We start from the raw sequence: 22,390 nt of genomic DNA on the forward strand, positions 1-22,390 counted from the left end.
CTCTGTTTTTATTAATCTGGTGAAATCTTTGGCTTTAAAGGTGAAACCTTTTTTTTGTGGGTTTTTGATTTAAGGGTTCATCTTTTGGAGAATCGAGATTGTGTTTCTTTGATTAGGATTTGTAATCGGATTAGTTTCTGAGTTTTTGTAAATAAACCCTCTAATCACTGTTGAAGAAAATGCATTCTGATACTGTCTTTGGTATCTAAATATAGGTAGATGCTGTGATCTGTATCAGTTTGTTAGAATCTGAAAGATTTTTTATAATTCCATGTTAACTAGACTGCAGATGAGTTTGTTTGTATCTAACAAAAGTGTGTTTTTATCTCATATCCTTTGTGAAGAAACTGAGAATGTAGAAGTTGAGATTATTCATGGGTTTTTATTTTGGTTCTGTGATGATCATCAAACCAATTAAGGGATTTGTTTTTTTTTCCCAATCTGTGAAGTATGGAGCAAATTCTTTCAAGATATGGATACACTACTGCGTCTGCTGAGCATAAACAAAGGGAACAACAACTTCTACTTGGTGCTTCACGTGAAAATGAAGCAGTGGTATATATGTCTATCCATAATGCTGAGATTTTTCTGTATCCCTCTTTCTTTATCTGATTTTGGTTTTTTCTGTATCCGTTGTTGCAGTTGCGAAATGATGATTCTATGAAGGGGGAACTTGAAAGATTACAGCTTGCAACTGAGTATGTGTCTCTCCCTGGATTTATATTTTGGTTTGTTCTTGTGTAAAGTTGTGGTCTTTCATTGGTTGTTTTCTGTTTGTTACCTGAACAGGAGATTGAAGGGTAAGGAGCTTGATGGTATGAGTTTCCCGGATCTTATTTCTCTTGAAACCCAGTTGAACGAGAGCTTGCGTAGCGTCAAGGATCAAAAGGTGAAGACAAAAATACTCATCGAGAGACAATTTGTTTATTCATTCCTGACTTGTAAAGTTTCGTTTTGATTCCAGACAAAACTCTTGCTCAACCAGATTGAAAGATCCAGGGTACAGGTACGAACAGAGCCTCCCCAAATGTCAAAATCATAGTTATCGTCAAATCTTATACAATGCTGAATCTCAATATCCTTGTTTTGTTGCCTTATAATAATTATCAGGAGAAGAGAGCATTGGAAGAAAACCAAATCTTGCGCAAACAGGTAGAGAGAGATTCATCAAGCATATAATAATTACCTTGGTCTGGTCTTTCACCATACATGACTGTGTTTAAATCTAAATTTGTTCTCAGGTAGAGTTGCTGGGGAGAGGTTCAGGACCAAAAGTGTTGAGTGAAATACCTCAAGCTTCTAGCCCAGAAGAAGCTGATCCCGAGAGCTCTTCATCAGATGATGATGAGAATGACAACGAGGAGCATCATTCGGACACTTCCTTGCAGTTGGGGTAAAGTGCAAACAAAAACCCTAGCTTCTGTTACAAGCTTTGTTATTTGTGAAGCTTCTGATGATTCTAAACGCTTGATTGGTTTTGTCTTTCTTAGGCTAGCATCGACGGGGTACTGTACAAAGAGAAAGAAGCCGAAGATGGAACAGGTCTGCGATAACTCTGGGAGTCAAGTGGCTTCTGACTAATGGAAACAACTATTCTTCTAATCCTGGTGTTTAGGAATTTTCTATGTATCTTCTTGTTCCTGGCTCTGTTGCTTTACTTTTAACTTCGTCGTCTCAAGTAGAGTTTTGCTTTAATGTTTAGGTGAACATTTTTTCTCAATCAAGAAGGGATTTGATTAATCTAATATGATATTAGGTTTTCTTAGTTAAAGTTCCCAACACACAATACTATGTGTGATGAATATACATTTTCTAAACAAATTGCAGTGAAGTCAAGAAAACATAAACACATCGAAACTACAGTATAGATTGACAGGAAGTGATACATGAAGGTTCAGCCAATAAAACAACAAATCGAATCGCTCATAGACATGGTTAGTCGATAACAGGTGAAGCTGCAAAAAACTCGTATGTAAAATATGCTAAAACAAAACCATCTCTAATTCTCTATCCCTTTGTTATACCGGCCCATTTATTTTATTGGGCCTAACTATGTTATCTTTTTTTGGACTTTTAGAAATAGATGATCTTGAAATGTGTCCGGCATTTAAGGCCACCGACAATTCAAAGGTCGTCGACGGCTTAGACATAGTTACTTCCTATACAAAAAATGATTTCTGATACTTATGCTTGGGAGAAATAAATCATCAGATGGTAGACAAGCGGCAGTGAGTACAAGTTACTTTTTATTGTCAGTAAGTACAAACAGTACAATATTTTTGATAGTGGACACTGAAATTTATTAACATGATAGTGATGCAAAAAAAAAAAAAAAATCCTTATAAAAATAGAATACTCCAGAGAAAATAGCTGGTTTCAAAACGGAGTATGTAGTGATAATTCGAGTTAAACGGAGAGATAATATTTTAGAAACGGATTGTGAAATACCACATCGTGTAGAAGTCTAATTATATCAAACTTTTGTTGTGATTTGTGAAGACTGCTAGTGTAATTTTTAACTCGACCCATGATTACGAAATAAGTCCACAATCATTTATAATGCCAAAGTGATGACTAGTCGACACAAAAATTGGTAACGAGTCTAAACGGAATATTCAAAAAAAAAAAAAAAAAAAAANNNNCAAGTCCCGGACCTAAAAACGTAAAACCTGCAGAAGAAGGAAACGCCACGTGTGCCTTCATGAGAAGGTTCGAATGAGAATGAGATCCACCGTCATCATCAACACACACACAGTCACACTTGCTTTTTTTTTTCTTTCTTTTTTTTGATAACTACACTTGTTCTCAAACAAAAGTCAAATCACCGTTCTCATCGACCCTACATTTTTTTTTTTACTAATAGAACCATTCATTACGAGAGAACCTTGTTCATGTATATCTCGATCACGGATCCTAGCTGTAATCAAGGGGGCAGATTTAATAAAGTGGGTCTATGAATGAGAGTAGTAGTAACTAGTAACTGCCCTTTCATCACATTTATTGTTTATTTTCTTGTTTTTTTTGCCATTTTTGGTTTATTATAGGAATGATAATAGGATTAACTAATTTTAAGATACGATTGCTTTGTTTGTTTTTCCTTAGGTCGTTGAAAAAGTTTTCAGAAACGTGCAACGCCGGTTTTAAAAATTAGCATTGCATCGGTCAAAAAAAGCATGTGATCAGGGCAAATTATGTAAACTTGGATCAATTTATGTATCAGCGTTTACATTACCTTTCCTTTTGTTTTTTACATTGTTTAACATATGGACTATGGAGTACACAGTTACAGAATACAGACACGTTAGAGAAGAAAATTAGGCACATATCCCTTTAACACGTTAGAGAAAGAAAAATAAAAACTGGTTTAGTTACTAAACATCCGGCCCATAACTATACTGTTACTCTCTTCTCGACAAGGCTCGGTACACTGAATTTTTGTACTAAGGAAGGTTCCCTTTAATAAGGGAAGCACATTGCGCAATAAACATGTGATTCTATTCATACCTAAAGTAAAGGCAACATCATACCAATCTTATATCCAAATGACTTAAAACATTTTTAAAAAATATATCTATGTACTCTAATTATTCTGCAATTTTTTTGAATGTTAACTACCTTATTATATTTTGTGAATATCTTAGTTTATTTAACTTTATCTTAAAATACATTATTTACATTTATTTTTATATTAATTTAACAGATTCAGTTAGAATATATTGTGTAAAAAGTCAATAATTATTTTCCTCTTCATTTTTTTTTTTAAAGTCTCATCAATTTAATCAGTTAAATTTTTTTTTCTTGTAAATTAGGCTACCAGTATCGGTGTCATTAATAAACTTTTAATCCGCCCATATTTTTTTGTCGTTTCCAAAATTAAATATTAACTCCAACCCGATTAAACCCGACCCGGAGATCCATTTCGTTGATATCATCAATAGTATAATAAAAATCAAACAGAAGAAATAATTTTGAGAAGAAAGCCAAAAAAGAGCCTCTCGTCACACCACTAACCCCAGAGTGGGGAAGAGAATACAGAAGAAGAAGAAGAAGAAGAAGAAGAAGAAGAAGATGGGTTTGATATCAGCGAAAGAGACGAAGCACAATAACAACAACACTAGAGGAGCCATGGGTTTGCTCTTAGTCTTCTTCCCTGACCACAACAACAACAACGACGACTCTCCTTCTTTTTCACCTTCTTCTTCTTCTTCTTCTCCGGCGGCAATAACGACTCTCTTCCGCACCAGATCTTCACGTCTTCTCCTCTCCAAAGCTCAATCAACAATCTCAATCTGCATCCTCCTCCTCTTCCTCACTCTCTTCCTCTTCACCCTCTCCACCTTCGAGCCTTCCTCTGGTTTTCCCTCCGTTTCTTCTCGTCCTCACCGTCGATTCCTCCTCAACCGCGACATCGTCGGATCTCAACCCCTCCGTCGTCGTTACGATCGATTCGCTCTCCAAGGTATGGGTACTCTGTTTCTGCGAGGCACCAGGAGCATGCAAGGCTTAATCGTAGCTCACCTCGCTTCCGACGCGACGGACGACGATCTCCGTCTCTTCATGCGGCTGCTCCACCGCTCCGGTGTCACTTCTAAATCCGACGTCGTTTTGCTCTTCAATTCGCCTTCCTCTGGTTCTAGATTCGCCGGATTTATCGAAGAGGAGAACGACTCGTTCTTAAAACTCGTCGATGTTCATCGGAGCTCGAATTCGTCGGATCAAATCGATTCGGTTTGGGGATTTAATCTGACTAAATTCATGAAGAAGACGTCATCATCACCAGAGCCTATCTGGGGGAAGAAGACTCACAGAGCTTCTTCAAACGATTCGTCGTTGATTATTATTAATAATAATAACTCGACCGAGTCAAACGAGTTGACTCATGGCTCTGTTGTGGGGTTCGACGTGACTGAGTTGGATCCTGAAAACTCGCTATCCGGGTTCATGGACCACGTTCCGATAAGTTTGAGGAGGTGGGCGTGTTACCCAATGCTGCTTGGTCGAGTAAGACGCAATTTCAAACACGTTATGCTCGTCGACGCTAAAACCTCCTTGTTCCTCGGCGACCCGTTTACCCGGATTCGTAACCGGAGCCCCGAGTCTGTCCTCTTTTTTTCCAAACACAGCAGCAAGAAAAGTTCTGATGTTAACCCGGCGATTCTGGTCGGCGGAGCCAAAGGGATCAGGAGACTGTCGAGCTCGATGCACACTGAGATCGTGAGAGCGGCGATGCAGCAGCAGCAGCACAAGAACAAGAAGAAGAGCTCTGTTACGACGGACTCGGTTGTGTTGAGTCAGCTCGTTGGGAATGTTCACATGGTTAAGAACTTTGAAGTGGTTGCGAGTGAGTCGGCGGTGCCGGAAGCGAGTTCGCTAGCTGAGTTGAGGACGAGAAACTCGGCGGCTTCGTCGATAAAGAATCATGATATAATACAACGCGGTAATGGTAATGGTAACAGTAATCATATTACTGATATAATTATGAAACGTATTTGTTCTTGTGAATTAGATTCTTCTGTTTATAATTACTGTTAGCATTTATTAATACTTTTAAGAAATTTACAAAAACAAATTTTTGTACACATTTGACATTTGTTATGTTCTTAGATTTTTTGTTTTCCCCTTTTTTTTTTACAGATGTTTTATTAGTATGTCCACGTTACGTTCTGTATTCATTATTGATTTGGTCTCCTTCGGAAATAATCATTGATCAAATCAGGAGATATTGTTATTTTTTTGCATTTTATTATATTCAAAAATGTGGTAATGGAACATTTTTGGAATTATTTATTTTGTTGGAAACTTCGAAATTTGTATTATTTTTAGTGGGTTTTTCGGCAAATAATATTTGATTCTCATTCGGTAGATAAACTCCACAAATTTTGATTCCTCACGGTGTGGGCTACATATATATATATATATATATATATATATATATCTGATTGTAACAGATTTTTTATTTTATTTTTAATAGACTATTGTTATATTTTGTCTAAAAAAAGTCTGATCTAAATTTTAGAATGTTAGTTTCTTTCTACAATGCATAATACTGAAAAGAAAACTAATTTTCGATAACAAAAACTTTTAAAAAAAAATTTACCACCACAGGATTACATATGACTCCGTTAGTTAAATCAGTCTATGAAAAGAAGGCCTTTACGAGACCACTTATGATGATGACGATGATGGTATCACATGTTTCATAATTAGATTTTTTTTTATTACTATATTGATATGTTTTTGCTTGTTATAAAGACACACGTCGCATGTGGTTTATTTGGTCTTTTGAGCTGGTTAAAGTCAATTTCCCCCTACTTTTTTTTATTATTTTTGTCTAACATTACACAAACTTTAGAAAACGTCTTTCTTCTTCAATTATTGAAACCTTATTATAATTATATCAGAACAAACAATAATGCCATCACGAGTTTCATCGTTGGAATCGGATTCTCAATCTTCCTACCAATTATCTATCATCGAAGCCTCACCAAAGGGACGAATGGTATATGCATTAACTCACACATAGGAAAAAGCTCATTGTCTAATCACTTTATTCGGTGTAAACTTTTTATCTCCACTCATTACATTCACTGGTTACATATCAAACGTTAATTTTTATTAGTTTTTTGGTTCAATAATGTTTTATCACACGTTAGGATAATTGTTACACACCACTCACTTCCACCCCTCTTGCAATAGAATGAGAATATAGAATTAGAAAACCTCCCTCAATACATCATAAATCTCTGAACTATTTTAAACGCTGATTTATCTGATTACGTTTATATCCAAACAGAGTCAATTGACTCTACTCACATCTATTGTTCTTTCTCGAGTCTCATGGCTTCTCTTGATTTTGAAGAAACCCACAAACCAATACGTTTATGTTTATGCCTCGCCTCCTTTTCCCACTTTGCGACAACCATGCCATTATCATAAGCTATTAGTGTAATGCCAAGCAAAACCTTTCTTTAGCATTTTCTTCGGTACAAACACCACATTCTATAAAACTTTCTCTGGTTACATATCATTTTTTTTTTTTTTTTTGTTTGAGTAATCCTTTTATAAAGTGTCCGTCAAAATACATTCCAAATGTTTTAACATAGAAGAAACTTCATTATTCGTTTTGAATAAGCATATGTTTTTGTGGAATTCTTAAGATACTCAATTTAATGATAATGATAATTAAAATATTCGTGTTCTTGAAACTGCCAAGTATGTGCACATATATAGTTATAACATATGATATAATATAGTTAGTAAGTCAATAATTGCTTTGGATATAGATGAAGTTAGTAGTATCTTTTGTATGTCCACAACACATTAAAGGCGTGAGCTTGTGAAAAAGAAGATATGAACAACAACAAAAGAAAACAAAGGAGAAAATACTTTTTAAAAATTAAAATAAAAGTGGGGTTGCTTCTTCTTTCAAGGAGTAGTATAGCGAGTTTAAGTGGCTTCATTTAGAAGCCAAGAATTCACAATTATCCATAACAAGTAGGCGTGCTTTTGCTTTGCTTTTCTTTATTTACCATCTCAACGACGTTAATTTATTCTAAAGTAATATATTATACTTACCAATCAAATATTGTATTGATCAATCACTCTCTATAGTAAGAACCTTATTTTATGTTTTGAAAAACAGTGCTGGTGTTGGAGTTTTCTAATGAGCTACTATTGCAAGTTATGGAGCTTCTCAACCTTTTTTTATTAAAGGTCACGCAGCCGTGCCTTTATTTCTTTAATAGTATTAGAACACTGACAAGTGACAAAAATGATAAATTTCATTTAATGAATTTAGCAAGTGGCTTGCCGGAAATAGTAGTACTTTGTAGTGGTAATGGAGGACGGTTATACTTATGTATTTATGTTATACGATTAAGGATTGAAAAACATTCATTCTTCCTACTAAAATTATAACATTACTGTACGTTGTTTATTCTATTTCTATACGTGGAAATGAAAGATTAACTACAAGAAAGATTTTATGTTAATTTTATAAATAAATGTCTTTCTTTCATTTCATAGTAGTATCTATTGTAAAAGTGGTCTACTGTATGTGTTTATTTCCTTGAGAAACAAAAGTATATGTTAATTCAATTCATCCATATGTTGGCAAAAAGAGAAAAGGAACCGACACTCTTTTCTTCCATACATGTGTCAATACCTCATTGGTAGTACAGGTTGCATTTTCCTTTTACAGTGTGGACCCTCTCCAGCTTAGACAGAGAGTTCGTGCAAAGACTCTCTACTAGATACTGTATTATGGCTGCTGCGAGCTGACCTGTCCCTCGCTCGAACCTATTGCCCAGCCACATATTCATACGTAACTTCGAAGTTTTTTTTTGTATGTCGGTTCTTTTATATGCCACTGGTACGACCATTACAAGTTATTAGAACAAACGATTTTAGATCAATACATGTTAGTATTTTGACTAACATAAGTGATGTTTAATGCGATTCTTACGTTTTATGGGTTTCATTTAGTTTGTTAAGTAAGAGTGACTGTAAATGCAGTTCTTATAAACAAGACTTAAATTATCGTGTTAGGTGATACCATTTTTCCAAAAGAAGATTTATTGTGAGCACTTAGTGTGTTGGATTCCATCGAATCTTTGTGTGTGTTTTATTATCATCACCACCTTGAAAAATAATGCAAAAATTGACGTCATCATTCTGATTCCCAACTAATTTTTTCCTTTGATTTGTTGCACAGTAAAAAAAGGCTAAGAAATTAGATGCCAAATTTGTGGAGACCAGGACAGACATAAATGTGGTTGTTCTTCTTTTAAATTCCTTACTTTTTTTATCACTTCATGATTCTGATAAATAATTTCACTGCATTTACTTCAACACACATTTCTGTCATGTACTTTGAGTCTAACACAGCTTTGCTAGTTGAACATACATAGAAGTGGAACAACAAAAGCAAATGGTGCGTCTCAATTGTCAAACGGATCTAAAACACCCATACATTGAAATTTATTGAGTTTACAAGTAGACGTTTCTGTTCTTTAACAATCAAAATAATGTGAAATCCAAATCAAAGAATTTACTAACCACCACCACAAAAGACACAGCTGTCCTGACCCCCCCAAAAAAATGCACAACAGTTTATGATATATCACATCATTACAATAACACACATAATTTTGTGATAAGAATATGAAGAATCAAAACCCGGATCCAACCCCACCCATGAAAAAGAAATATTTTTGAAAAATCAAAACAATTATAGGAAAAATGAAGGAACAAAAAAGAAAGAACTGTCTGTCTTCATAGCTGCAACACTGAGGTCAATACATAACCAATAACACAATGGCAAATCGTGTCTTTGATCTTAGTATATATCTGAGGAGGATCATTGGATGTTTCCACCTGCGATTTTTGTTTTTTTTTTGTTTTGGGAGAATTCTTAGAACAAGTCGAATTTCTTCTTCAGTAAATCTTGCTTCCATCTAGGCAATTTGTAGAATGCTTCTTTCTCCATACCAAATACAGTCTTGAACTCTTCCTCAGACAGGTAAGCCTGATAGATTGGGTTGAGTAATATGATACCGACAATTCATGCTCAAATTAAGACGAGGTAAAAAAAAAAAGCTAATTCGGCTCAAGTGATTCACCTCTCTGCGTTTGAAGTCAATTCCTGTCACTGGTGTCTCAGATTTCGCTTGCAGTCGTGCGTAGGTGAAGGTTGCTCCAGTTGTTTCTGCTTCAGAATCATCCTGCTTTGGATTTACTTCCTCAGCACTTGCTTCTGCTGTAGGTGAAACTTCCTCATCTTCTTTGGCTTCAGTAGCTTCTTCGGAAGCCTCCACTTCTGAGAAAGCTTTCTCATCTTTTGCTTCAGCTGTAACCACACATACTCACAGTGATCAAGCGATAAAAGAGTTCAAGATATACTGACATAAGGACTACGCTTGTAGGTTACAGTCTGTTTCTGCAGATAGCAAATTCTACATCTTTACTTTTGTTTAATCAAAAATCATGTGTCTTGTATGGTTTGTACTTATCTGCAATAGATCAATACTGTTAAAGAACTTACCAGAAGGGCTCGTATCAGGTGATTTCTTCTTCTCGGCAGTAAGCACTTGCGAGAGAGCAGCCACTGCTGCTGCTCTTTGTGACGCCTGACTTGTCAATCCTGGTCTTCGTGGAGGTGACTTTGATGATGGTGAAGAATTAAATGCAGATGATAAGGCGGCTAAAGCTTCAGCTCTTTGTCTTGGACCTCCTTGACTTCCATTTGATCTGTCTCGGCTCTGCAGTTAAACCAAAGATCAAGAACATGGGACAATAGTAGCTGTGATTTGCTAAACATGCCACAGTAAAAAGCAACTAGCAAAACGCCAGATTCTAACTAGAATTATGTTCTGTGCCTAAGCTGAAAAACAGTAAGCAGATATGTGCCTTAACGGCTTAAACCCTAATAAATTATTTGAAGGCAGTCAAAGGTTTGGATAAATTTGAGAAATCCATGACAGGGAACCTTGTTAAAAATGGAACCTTTTTTCTTCATGGAAGTTCACATGATATGTCAATATCTTCATAAGTGTATCAGAAAGAATCTTATAGAAGTATCAAAAAGGAGCTTAGAGTCTTAAAGTCTTACCGGAGAGCTTGTTCTCCCGGAAGAAGAATTAAATGCAGATGTCAGAGCAGCCAAAGCAGCAGCTCTTTGCCTTGGTCCTTGGTTCCCACTGTTAGACTGATCCTGCAGCAGAGGGGCATATTGTAAACCAACGATTCCGAATGTAATATAGTATATAATAAAGGAGAGTCATCAATAGCTAGTTTTCCATCGTCACATCTGTTCTTCTCTGCTACTATGAAACAAGGAAACATAAAACACAGGCATGTCGTATCTCCAACTTTCCCCAGTAAGCATCTTAACTAAGTGTTTACCTCCACAACGTGGTGTGTACCAAGTAATAATGCTGCCTTCTTCTGGAAGGAATTCCCTTGCACCTGTATTATAGATAAACATGCCCAAGCTAAATTTGAGAAAAATAAGTGGAACTCTACAGAAAAGTCAATGAAAATCAGACTAAATTTCGTGTGTTCTGACAGAGCTTCCCCTCAGTTTAATATAGATCTAAAAATGTAGAGCTTCCTAAGTTTTAACTAGCCTACTGTTCAATTTAACAAATGAGATGTGATCTCTAACTTCATTCTTTATAAGGGTGTTGACAACAGAACTGGCATTTGCATAGAGTGTAACAAACTTAACTCCTTTTAAATTAGTATGATCCCGAAGGACCCGAACCCTCCTATAACACTAACACAATTACAGCACCCTATTAAAAATAGACTCCCTTCTCATGCTAATAACCCAAAAGATATCTGCCAACAGAAAACCTTACAGTAGCTTTAGTAGAATCCCATGAAAAATAAGTGGTGAAGAAGCAGGGTTCATTTCCCTCCGTGATTTTGTATAATGGAACTTTTGGAGATAAGCCTTCCAGGGAACCAGCCAGATCTATGTATCTCTGCGCAAAACTGTACAATGAGCAAACAAGATAGAAAAGGAGCAGCAATAACTGATGCCGAGAAGCAAAATTGATCAAGCATATTACCTGGCCAATCTCAAAGGCAGTTTGTTTTTCCTTGGGATCCACACATTGACCAACCCAGACAAAAACTTCAGCATGAGTATCTAGTAAATGCATTTCCTCCGTCAAGAGGTCATCTTGATCAAAGTTGTGAATCTCTTCAACCTGTGCAAGGTAATGTTAAAACATGCACACATCTTGATAAAAAAAACATTGGATATTTTTTTCCTGAATTCTTACCTGAAACTTTCCTGAGGATCCATGTAGACACATTGTAAAGAAGATAACATTAGTATATGCAAGTTTATTAACAACAAATTTGACCCTATTAGAGATGTTTTAACTCTCAAAATTGAGGTCCCGATTTCAATTACCTCTGTTAAAGGAAAAAGAGAACAAGTGAGGGTCCCTCACAGTCTCAGCGGAAACCTTCTTGCTGGTGAAGTTCTGTTTTCCCCCAAGTGCAAACCAAAAGGATGAGCTCTCTGTTCCCTCTTTTGCGTGCTTGATAGTAGTCCCAGGCTGACTTATCAAGAAAAAGATGATTAATTTACCAATTGAAGAACAATGATAAGTACGAGCGAGTTTTTATTTTAGTAAGCTTTATATATATTATACAGCCCCGGCTTAGACAATTTCAGCTAAACTAAAATCTAAGATAGCACCATTAGAAACTACCTTTAAGAATTCAGCAACTTTAGCAGCCAGTTCTTGTTGCTCATGCGTACTATGGTTTCCATGCCAAAGGAACATGGAAGTACCAGATTGCAGAAGGAAGCAGTCATAAGAGTTTAAAGAAGTGGCCACCTGCAGAAAGGAGTAATAGAACATTACATGATCACACAAATAGGTAGCCAACGTTTGAACAGTGTAAAGTAGAAAAATGACTTCGCAAGAGAGAACATAAAGTAGGAAAGTACCGTTTCAACTTGTAGTGCTTTATTATTGTGAACTCCAGTTCCAGACACTTGAATAAGTGCAATTGATTCCTGAGTGTAGGTTTCATCTGATGAACCTTTCTCTGTCATACTATTTTTGTAACCGGAGCTCAAACCACCCTAAAAGTTTATGTAACTATATCAATTACCAATATATTCTCTTGCAGCAAAAATCAACTTGTATTAACAATGAAAAGAAAAATACCTTAAGAACCACCATATGTTGAAAAAGTGCAACAAATTGTGGAGGTTCTTTACCCTCATATATACGGACCTGCAAGATGATCAAGTTATTTAACAATCTTTCAGTGCTACTGGCCAATTACTTGCAATAACAAAACATGGTACCTGCACTGGTCTTCCCTTTAAAGAATTTGTCATTATGCTCGCTAGACGAACTGCTGTTTCTTGATCCTCCTAAACTCGGGAGAAAACATAAGTTAGATGGCAAAATTCAACATGTTCAAATATATACATAAAGCCATAAACTGAATATATGAAATCTATCACAATATATACTCAAACTTTGAGGGCTACCTCAAAAGTCAAGAGGCAATAACTCATAACCATAAAATACAATAGTAATAGCATTCCCCAATAACTAAAGATTAAAACTGCAGAAAATTCACAAATATGAAGTTTGCAACATCTTGCTCCTTATAAGGTCGATACCCAAAATAGCAGATAAAATCATATAGACCCAACCAGGTTTCAAGCTTACTTATAAAATGTCGTAAAAGAAAACACCAGGAAGAAGCTAAAACATGCCGGCTTAGTCAATATATCATGTCTTAGTATCCTCTTTCCAGTAACTAACAGAGGAGCTAAAAATACTAATAGAAGAAATCGGGACTTCTTTTTCTTTTCTATTAATAAAAATATTAAAGGACCACATAGCAGTCCTCAGCATGTTATTTTCTCAATCCTTTTCCCATGATTACCTGATTACTATTCTTTCCAAACCAACAGCACAGGAAGTAGTCTTCTTTCCTTTCACCAGAATGGTAAGTATAAAGGACCACATAGCAGTCCCCAGAATAGAGTTTTCCGACATCATCTTTGGATAGAGGAGTCTTGGAGTTGCCATCAATGTACCAAACCTATTACACGAGCTTAATGAGTTGGGATGAAATTAACCAATAAAGATTGAGTAAATAACAGCACAACAAGTCGGGAGACACAACAGACCTCCAACTTTCCGCCTCCTTCAAGCAATGGTGGAATCTCCTCATTAACTGTTGTGCTTTTTGACAGGCCCTTCAACCCAACACCTTGTTGCTTAAGTAATGCTACACAATAGCAAAGTACCAAAGTAAGTCAGGGCTAAGAGATCACTCAATTTTTTATTAACGATTAGAGTATCAACACAATCTTTACCAGCGACTTTTCCTCGTCCTTCTTCGTTAGCAGGAGTTGCTGAGCCTGATGGCCAAGAGTCAAAGTTAGACTTGAAAGAATGAGGCTCATAACCTTGGATAACACGGGTTATGCGTGTCGCCTTTGGCCTATTTTCACTAGCAACAAAATCCTGGAGAGGATAGTAAAAGTGAGAATCGATGCTCCGATATTCTAAGGGCTAAGCAAGTTAGCCGATTCTAGTGTTTACCTCAGCAGCTTGGATAGCAGTTTTTCTCTCTTCCACTTGAGTCACTCGGCCAACCCAGATAAATACCTCAGAACCGCAGTCCAAAAGGTAGCATTTATTGTTTTCCAGCATAGATTTGGATAAATCACCTTCTATTGATTCCACCTTACCATCCGCGATACTAAAAAGGGGGTAACTATAAATCAATTTCCATAAACTAAGGCATAAATATAATAGGTAATATTGAAAAACAAAATGACAGTAAGCCATCAGGGTAGTTATATAACAGTGGTTAGAGCAAAAAAACAGCCGAACACCAATAGAGCAGATCAAAAGGACGACAAGTACCTATAAAGCTTAGGCGGAGTTGTCTCCGGAATACTTTCATCCTCACTAGCAACCTTCCTTGCTATTGGAGCAAAACCCCCAAAGAGGACCCAGAACTCGCCAGAATCTGATTCTGTATCTAACTTTCCATCATCTGTTATGCAAGGAAATCATTATACGTGCATGAGTACCACAATAAACTGTACCACTTAAAAAAACTTAATTGAGCATCCAACTGCTGCTTGATTGACTGAGCAAAACGTGAAAAAGAAGATATTCAAAAATTAACAGTAAATTCATCTACTGCAACTTACCAACAATAGCAACGTCACAGGTTCCTTCATGAAACTTGTCTTTCAAATATTGAACAACTACCAACGCTTTAGCTCTCTCTTGGATATTTGAATTTGCACCATTAAATTGATAAATCTTCTCCTTGGTGTCCAAGATAAACACATCATCATGATTCAGTGATGAGCGAGCAAAAGGAACCTACACAAGAAAACAGATGAGTAAATACTTAATAGTACTCATGCGAAGAGAGTACAACACTTCAAAATATCTGCAGAAAAAGAAACCTGCTTCAAGTGGACAGCACGTTTCCCTTTGCAGGTATACAGCCGGGTTTCAAACTCATCCTCCTCAGTTTTTCTAAATCCAGACGCAACACCGCCCTCTAGTGGTATAATGCAAGGCTTGAAGTAAGACAAGAATTTGTCAGATTCATGACCTTGAATTTCACGGTATTGGACAGCTCGGCCTCCAAGAGCTGCATCAAGTTCAACTGTCTTGACAGCTGCTGTTCCAGCTTCATCCTGGAATCGTCATTCGCAGATTAGTAATCATGGTGATTCACCTTTGCTTGTCTTCAAAGTACATGAAGTTAGAACGTAATATATGCTTACAAAAACTCCGAAAAATAATACCTGGCTGGTATCTTTACCAATCCAAAAATGTATATCAAATAGATAAGCTCCCCCCTTATTCTGTGTTGTCTGCACATATAAAAGATAAACATGATAAATCTGAAAGATAAAAGGAGCATATAGTTCATACATCTGTAAGCTAGTATAAAGGTATTATCTTATAATCTTCTCTTGATAAGCGTATATAAAAAGGGAAGAAGAACAGTGGAAGAAATTCGAAACCTGTAAGACAATGTAAGTATCTCCCATATAGAACTTTCCATGTTCAGACTTCGGCACTGGCACTGGTTCAAAATTTTCGATTCTCCAGATTTCGGTACCTCTAAGTAATGTTAAGTTCAACATCTCAGACAGCAGTAAAACATTCAACAATACCAACAAACTAGTGCATACCCATGAAATTGCATTTTCCTCTCTGCACTTCCGTTCATCAGTAGGAAACAATTATAAATTGCTTCACCTTACACTAATATTATAGGAAAGCGGGAAATAAATATTGTGAAAGGATACGGTTTCTGCCCGACTCCTTGAAACGCAGGATCCAATACTTTAGTTGACCCAGACATTTTGTATGCAATAGTTAATCTCTTCCTTTATGTGAAAATGCATAAACCACCTGTCGAAAACATAGAGCAAGCAAATAAAAAAAAAGAAGGTAAGACCGTAAGAGATTGTTTTGTAAGCTGAAAATGGCGATTGGATAGGACCCTACAAAACACTAAAGAGCAACACAAAGGTTAGGCTTTTCTAAATGACAATCATATATGAGAATATACAGTATTAAGTAGAAGCATGTTTTGAGCTATATATAAACTCAACAACAATCTTGCAAAGAGTAGTCAGTTCTCTCCCACAATTCATTATTGCCTGGAAATCATTCAAGATATTGTGTGATTTCCTCAAGGAAAGGGGTTCTAAACTGAGCTTGGCTGTCACTCTTGAGTTTCATGTCTTGCTAGAAGCTCGGTTGTGAATGATATAAATCACTGAACATTAGCAGATGGAATACAGGGAACTCTTATAAGATTAGCTTCTACGAATACTGAATCAAACCTTCCTAAGAACATCATCCCCGCCACCAAACTGTAGTAGTAGAATCCATTAAAATACAGTGGCAACGCTTCAAAACTTTATTTAACACCAAACACTTAATTTCCATGTAAAAGAGCTTGAGGATGTCATGTTATAGTGAACAAAAAACCACTTGCTACACAAGAAAACTCAGTCGTGATCCATCCAGCTTTGAAGTAATATACACACTCACAAAAAATCCTTTTGTATCAACCTCTTGGTTTGAAGTCAGCTAGAGATCGAGATAAAATTCTAGTTGATCAGTGTACCGTGTACTACATCAAAGTGTTCCCTCTTGTTTCTGGCTCTAATAAGTCTTAAGTTTAGAGAAACTCTTAAAGTTAAGCGATTTCCAGGAAATAATCAGAGATTATACAGAACCCAGAATAATAGCAACTAACTAATTAGATAAAATTACAAAACAATTTAAGGAGAGATCTCAAGCACGAAGCAGAACGAGAAACTCAGATTCAAGAAGTAGAAACCCAGAGATCCAAGTCATGATGAACAGGGAGAAAAAAAACGCTAATTGAATCGAAATCAGCTGATCCATATAAATAAACACACATACCTGAAAAAGACAGATCTTTGAGTAGCATGCACTGTGAAAGACAAAGCGATGAGAGAGATCAGGAACAAGAAGCACATGAAAAAGAATGAAGAAGAAGAAGAAAAAAAAAAAAAGGAGTAAGCAAAATTGAATTATTGAAAGGAGGAGACGTGCGCTGTGCTATATCATCTCTCTCTGTCTCTATACCTTTTTTATTCTCTTTTTGCTTTATTATCCAAAACAGATTTGTAGAATCGAGTTTTCGTTTCGTGGGAGATTTTATGATTTTTTTTACAGTGTGCGTAGTAGACGAGGTGAGGAAGACGAAGGAGGAGACATCATATGTTTGTTTTTAAGGAAAGAAGAAGAAGACCAGAGACTCCCTTTTTTTATTATTATATATGTTGTAAAAATTATATTGAGGCAAAAGCATTAAAGATGATACCCACAGTAATTATGGCTTCCCTTTCTCCTTTTTTTACCTTCGAATTATTATTTTTATTTTTTAATCTTGATTCTTCACCGATGTCTTTTAAAAAAAAATATTACTACCTTCACACTGAGTTTGAACTTGGTACACGATGTTAAAAGCTCGAACATGAACCGAAAAAGAATTAAACTTTGAAGCATTATTATAAGACACTAACTATTATTTTAAAGACCATCATCATTTCAAGACGACATTGGGTCCATTTCGCATGTGAATAGGCACAACACAAACATTTAAACTCTTTTTTTAAAAAGATTACATTATATATACTTACTACTGTATATGTTATTCATATGAACTTCGCATCTTTCTACTATAATTTGGTGGCGGGGGATATTCTTATGAAGGCCTGATTCTTATGTGAGCACTTTTACTTTGCTCATCTATGTTTATATAACCTTCTCTTTAGAAAATTCGGTCATATAATATATATAGTTTGGTATTTTTCGTTATATATTTGTATATAAATATATTCGTTTTGGCTTTTAATAAAAAAGAAGAAGAAAATTAAAAAGAAGTAGAGTATTACGTGCGTGCAGAGATGATGGTGGTCTGGTCACCAGATCTCCGCCGGTGCCGACCAGTTAACCTCAACCAAATATTATATACTTTTGCCAACCTCCCTAAGGTTGCATCATTCTTTACGATAATACCAATTACCAGTTTTTTTTTTTTTTTTTTCTGAAAATATATACCGTTAAATAATTATATATATATGCGTGTTCAGAAAAGAATGAAAAGAAAAAGGTATACATCAAGAAGCAAAAAAGCCAACTCATTATGAAGGCAATACAATGACAACTCAAAAGAAAAATTAGAAATTGGTCGTTTTCATTGCTCATGCTTCATGCAGTCAAGACTTCAGATATATCTATATATACTTTGAAACTTTGAATAATCTAATGTTTTATGTAAAATGTTAACGATTGCCCTATTAAATTTAATATTTTATTTGTTGCCGGGTCGAAGCAAATGACAATGATGTGAAACTTATAAAAATGGTACTCAAAATACTAATTTTTTCGTCATAGAAATAAATTTATATCAGGATAAGGTCACTCGACTCGCTCCAAGAGGATATTATTTTCTTTTGCCAACCTAAAACGGGAAAAGTCTAACAAAGTATTGAATGTATCATCGCGTACACTTCAATCACTTGGACAGAGGGATTTGACCTACCAACTGCCCTACAGCATAGACTATAGAGTAGTATACTGGAACATTTATAGGATGAAAACTGTTTTCACGCATTGCGCATAACATAAGCCGGTCTTGTTCAAGTGAACGAGTGATCTTTCATCTTCACAAAATTTTAAATGATGAAGTTACAAACATCAAGAAAGGAAAAATTATATGATTACATCCGCAAAATTACATCAAGAGAACCCAAAAAAAAAAAAAATGAATTGATCAAGCGATTTTTGTATACCACAAATGGTAAAATCTGTTTCTAAACATTTTTTCATTGCTGCATCTACTATTCGTATTTTGAAATCATTATACCAATTCCATCAAAAGCGGATCGCCTACAGCCATCTCCCGAACCAGTTTGATGAAATCTTGTTCGCTTGAGATACTCCAAGGATGAACCGCAGGTGCTTCTGCAGAATACAAACTCAAAGAAGTGTTTAACGAAGCTGGTTCTGACTTATATACCATTGAACCTAGAACCGGGTCAAAATTCTGAGGCGAATCCATCGATAGGAAGAACATTGGCACAGCCACTTTATAATGCAAATCCATATCGCCCACGAGATTAACAAGATCTGTAAAGTCTGACACAAGCCGTTTTGGGACATAGAACACTTCCGAGCTGCACATGGTTAAGATTGTGTCATCGTTCTTCTTTGTGGCTTCCTTGTAATTGACTTGGAAATGAACCGGCATTGTACCAACAATTTTCTTTACTAATTCCACCTGAACCGAATACCAGTCAGCATTCCCAGATGGTTTCACTGTCGTCCACGACTCCTTTACCTATAAAAGGACCAAAACTCCTCAAATGGAAACCACACCAAACATTATGTTTATGCAGAACAACTAGCAACTTGATGAGTACCTTGTCTGTAGTCCAAAGCTTAGTTTTGTCCGCTTGAAGTAAATTCCAGTAATTAAGAACTGTGTCATCTTCAACAAACAAAAACCCATCTGCGCTGCTGTACCTATCAAATATCTTTGGTAGCCGCCTGAAATGTATATAACGTAACTACAATTAGAAAGCTTACATTAGGAAAGAATAGGTGAAACCGAGATTACAGGCAAGTTACTTGTAAATGTGATCGAGTTTAGCTTCTTGGACGTAAAGGTCAGAGTTTTTCCGAGAGGACAAAATGACCACAGTTTTGAATATCCGCCCGTAAAGTAACCTCCACTCAAGAGCAGTGCGTTCCACAGGTCCGTTACAAAACATTACAAGCACTACATTCCCAAAATTCTTCCTCCACCTGATTAAATTCCCAATTTCAGAGCTCACTGTGCCTATCTCCTCGACTCCGAGGTGAACCGAAGGCAATTTCCTAGGAACAAACTCTTTCCTATCCCCATGACCGATGGTTGCTCGTGGGCGGTCCAACTCAAGTGACATTAACCGAGGCTGTTGGTATCCGACCATAAGCAAATCCTGTAGCCAAGCAGCAGTGAACTTAACGTCGAGTTCAGTCCAAAACCCTTGTTCAGCCATAACAAAGCTCAAATCAAGAATCGTCTCGAAGAACCTATGCTTATCTGATCTCCAAGCAAGCAAGCATTTGATCAAACGACCTACATTAACATGGAGATCTTTCTCATCAGAGAAAGGGTAAGCTTCAACACGATCATACCGGTGAACAGTTGGTGGATAAACAGCAACATAACCACCAAGCTCCCATAAAAGCCTCTGTCCCCAATAACCTCTAATCACATCCGAAGCCATGGAACTAACCGAAACAGGAAGCATTAAACCCCAAAACGCTGATGAATGGTACAACGTGTTAAACGAATTCACAGGCACCATCATACCTTGAGGCAAGGCCACTTTAGGAGAGTGCTCATCGAATCTGATATCAAAAGGTTCAAAAGTAGTCTTCCTAGTGAAGTAATACACAGAGTCAACATCAGGTAAACCGTTTGAAATCCCTTGCTGTATAAACTGTTTACCACCAAACACCTCAGTGTAATACTCCTCGTGATTGATCTCACCTACGTTCTCCAACGGCAAACCTCTAGGCCAAACCGATCTTTGCCCGAAATGGATATAAGGATTCACCACAGTTCGATTCGGGTTCTCGTGACTATACTGCAAGATTGGTTCTTGCCTAGCGTATTCTCCAACCAACTCAACATCAAAATGTTTGCCAAGATCTCCATCAATCACTTCACCACGATCATCCGCATCGTAGATCTTCTTCGCACCGTGCTGAATCGCGAACAAGTAACCGACACTTTTGCGTACGAACGAATCATAAGGGAGATGATCCAAAATCCGGTAATTAAGCTCAGATTGAGCATCTAGAGATAGAAAAATCGCACCTTTGAGATNGGCCACTTTAGGAGAGTGCTCATCGAATCTGATATCAAAAGGTTCAAAAGTAGTCTTCCTAGTGAAGTAATACACAGAGTCAACATCAGGTAAACCGTTTGAAATCCCTTGCTGTATAAACTGTTTACCACCAAACACCTCAGTGTAATACTCCTCGTGATTGATCTCACCTACGTTCTCCAACGGCAAACCTCTAGGCCAAACCGATCTTTGCCCGAAATGGATATAAGGATTCACCACAGTTCGATTCGGGTTCTCGTGACTATACTGCAAGATTGGTTCTTGCCTAGCGTATTCTCCAACCAACTCAACATCAAAATGTTTGCCAAGATCTCCATCAATCACTTCACCACGATCATCCGCATCGTAGATCTTCTTCGCACCGTGCTGAATCGCGAACAAGTAACCGACACTTTTGCGTACGAACGAATCGTAAGGGAGATGATCCAAAATCCGGTAATTAAGCTCAGATTGAGCATCTAGAGATAGAAAAATCGCACCTTTGAGATCCCAATCTTTAGGAGTTAGAGAGTTACCGATGGCTAGAACTTGCCATCCTTTAATCTTAACCAAACCTTTGAGCTCCTCCGTTGGGTACTTGGTCACCGACACGACGACCCATTTCTCCGTACGGAAGCTAGCGTAAGGTGAGGCTTTGTCGGAGACGATTTGGATCGAGTTCCAGTTGATTTGAGGACGGGTGAGGGATTGAATCGATTGAGTTGATTGGGATTGGAAACAGAGGAGAGAAGCAGTGTCGGTGGTTTTGTAAAGGAAGAAGAAAGCAGCAACGGTGACGATGAAGATGAAGAAGATTACGACTCTGTAGACATTCTCTGAAACCCACGACGAGAAGAAATCTAGGTTTTTGGGTTCAGCGAATCTATGGCTAGGAGGAAGCTCTCTGATCCGAGATTTTGGTGGCTTAGGAGGAGCCACACGATCTTGAACCAACATCAGATTCTCAAGCAACTAAAAAATAAACCTCCAAAACCCAGTAAGGCAAGATTACGAATTTCAGATCACACACACAAAACACTAAAGAGTAGTGTAAAAGTTTCCTTTACAGGGCAAACGAACAGAGATACACTCTCTCTGCAAAAATCGGTTTGTTGTCGGGATTTGGAGGTTTGCTTATGCTTCAATCCAATGCAAACTCTGCGAAAGCGAAGTCGTTCGTTCAGCTGTGAGGTCAATTTCTTCCCCCCTTTTTGGGAATTTCTTATTAGTTTCTCCTTTCTTTTGTTTTGTTGTTTACGTTTGATTACTGAACTTATTACATTGCCCCACAGTCCCACACCACTGATAACAACACATTTTGCTATTTTAAGATGTGGAAGAAAAATTATTATTGCGTTTAATAGTTACATTTAATACTAATAATTTTGTTAAGATGAGTGTGTTTGTTGGCTAGTATTTTTCATATAGTACTACTAT

At 36.8% G+C, this 22,390-nt stretch overlaps 4 protein-coding genes across 5 annotated transcripts in view; 2 read left to right on the forward strand and 2 right to left on the reverse strand.

The window, feature by feature from the left end:
• LOC104792029 (agamous-like MADS-box protein AGL18) overlaps nucleotides 1–1,752 on the forward strand; it is a 2,584-nt gene extending 832 nt beyond the window's left edge. Inside the window, exons 3-9 of the mRNA XM_010518052.2 lie at nucleotides 450–555; nucleotides 643–698; nucleotides 790–889; nucleotides 965–1,006; nucleotides 1,111–1,152; nucleotides 1,242–1,393; nucleotides 1,491–1,752. Of these exons, the coding sequence (XP_010516354.1) occupies nucleotides 450–555; nucleotides 643–698; nucleotides 790–889; nucleotides 965–1,006; nucleotides 1,111–1,152; nucleotides 1,242–1,393; nucleotides 1,491–1,581 (589 nt within the window). The 3' untranslated portion in view covers nucleotides 1,582–1,752. The remainder of the gene's footprint in view (nucleotides 1–449; nucleotides 556–642; nucleotides 699–789; nucleotides 890–964; nucleotides 1,007–1,110; nucleotides 1,153–1,241; nucleotides 1,394–1,490) is intronic.
• Nucleotides 3,953–5,720, forward strand: LOC104792030. The gene has a single exon (XM_010518053.2). The coding sequence runs from the start codon at nucleotides 4,069–4,071 to the stop codon at nucleotides 5,530–5,532; it is 1,464 nt and encodes a 487-aa protein (XP_010516355.1). The 5' UTR covers nucleotides 3,953–4,068; the 3' UTR covers nucleotides 5,533–5,720.
• LOC104792031 (villin-3) lies at nucleotides 9,025–17,308 on the reverse strand. Of its 2 annotated transcripts, none has more exons than XM_010518055.2 (25): nucleotides 17,154–17,308; nucleotides 16,968–16,998; nucleotides 15,836–15,941; nucleotides 15,548–15,647; nucleotides 15,326–15,394; nucleotides 14,978–15,214; nucleotides 14,714–14,891; nucleotides 14,421–14,553; nucleotides 14,094–14,253; nucleotides 13,865–14,015; nucleotides 13,676–13,776; nucleotides 13,429–13,587; nucleotides 12,836–12,904; nucleotides 12,693–12,761; nucleotides 12,470–12,607; nucleotides 12,228–12,356; nucleotides 11,924–12,071; nucleotides 11,790–11,800; nucleotides 11,574–11,714; nucleotides 11,361–11,486; nucleotides 10,903–10,965; nucleotides 10,610–10,705; nucleotides 10,043–10,259; nucleotides 9,621–9,847; nucleotides 9,025–9,526 (listed from the first exon to the last, which is right to left on the reverse strand). In XM_010518055.2, the coding sequence occupies exons 3-25, from the start codon at nucleotides 15,889–15,891 to the stop codon at nucleotides 9,413–9,415; spliced, it is 2,892 nt and encodes a 963-aa protein (XP_010516357.1). In that variant the 5' UTR covers nucleotides 15,892–15,941; nucleotides 16,968–16,998; nucleotides 17,154–17,308; the 3' UTR covers nucleotides 9,025–9,412. The 2 variants fall into 2 exon arrangements, with proteins under 2 accessions (XP_010516357.1, XP_010516356.1); XM_010518054.2 differs by having other exon boundaries at nucleotides 10,610–10,711.
• Nucleotides 18,731–22,213, reverse strand: LOC104792032 (probable glycosyltransferase STELLO2). The gene is made up of 4 exons (XM_010518056.2): nucleotides 21,454–22,213; nucleotides 19,704–20,943; nucleotides 19,496–19,622; nucleotides 18,731–19,413 (listed from the first exon to the last, which is right to left on the reverse strand). Exons 1-4 carry the CDS (start codon nucleotides 21,908–21,910, stop codon nucleotides 18,934–18,936), a joined length of 2,304 nt encoding a protein of 767 aa, XP_010516358.1. The 5' UTR covers nucleotides 21,911–22,213; the 3' UTR covers nucleotides 18,731–18,933.

Source organism: Camelina sativa, chromosome 6 (genome assembly GCF_000633955.1).
Source record: "Camelina sativa cultivar DH55 chromosome 6, Cs, whole genome shotgun sequence".
Taxonomy (NCBI): Eukaryota; Viridiplantae; Streptophyta; class Magnoliopsida; order Brassicales; family Brassicaceae; genus Camelina; species Camelina sativa.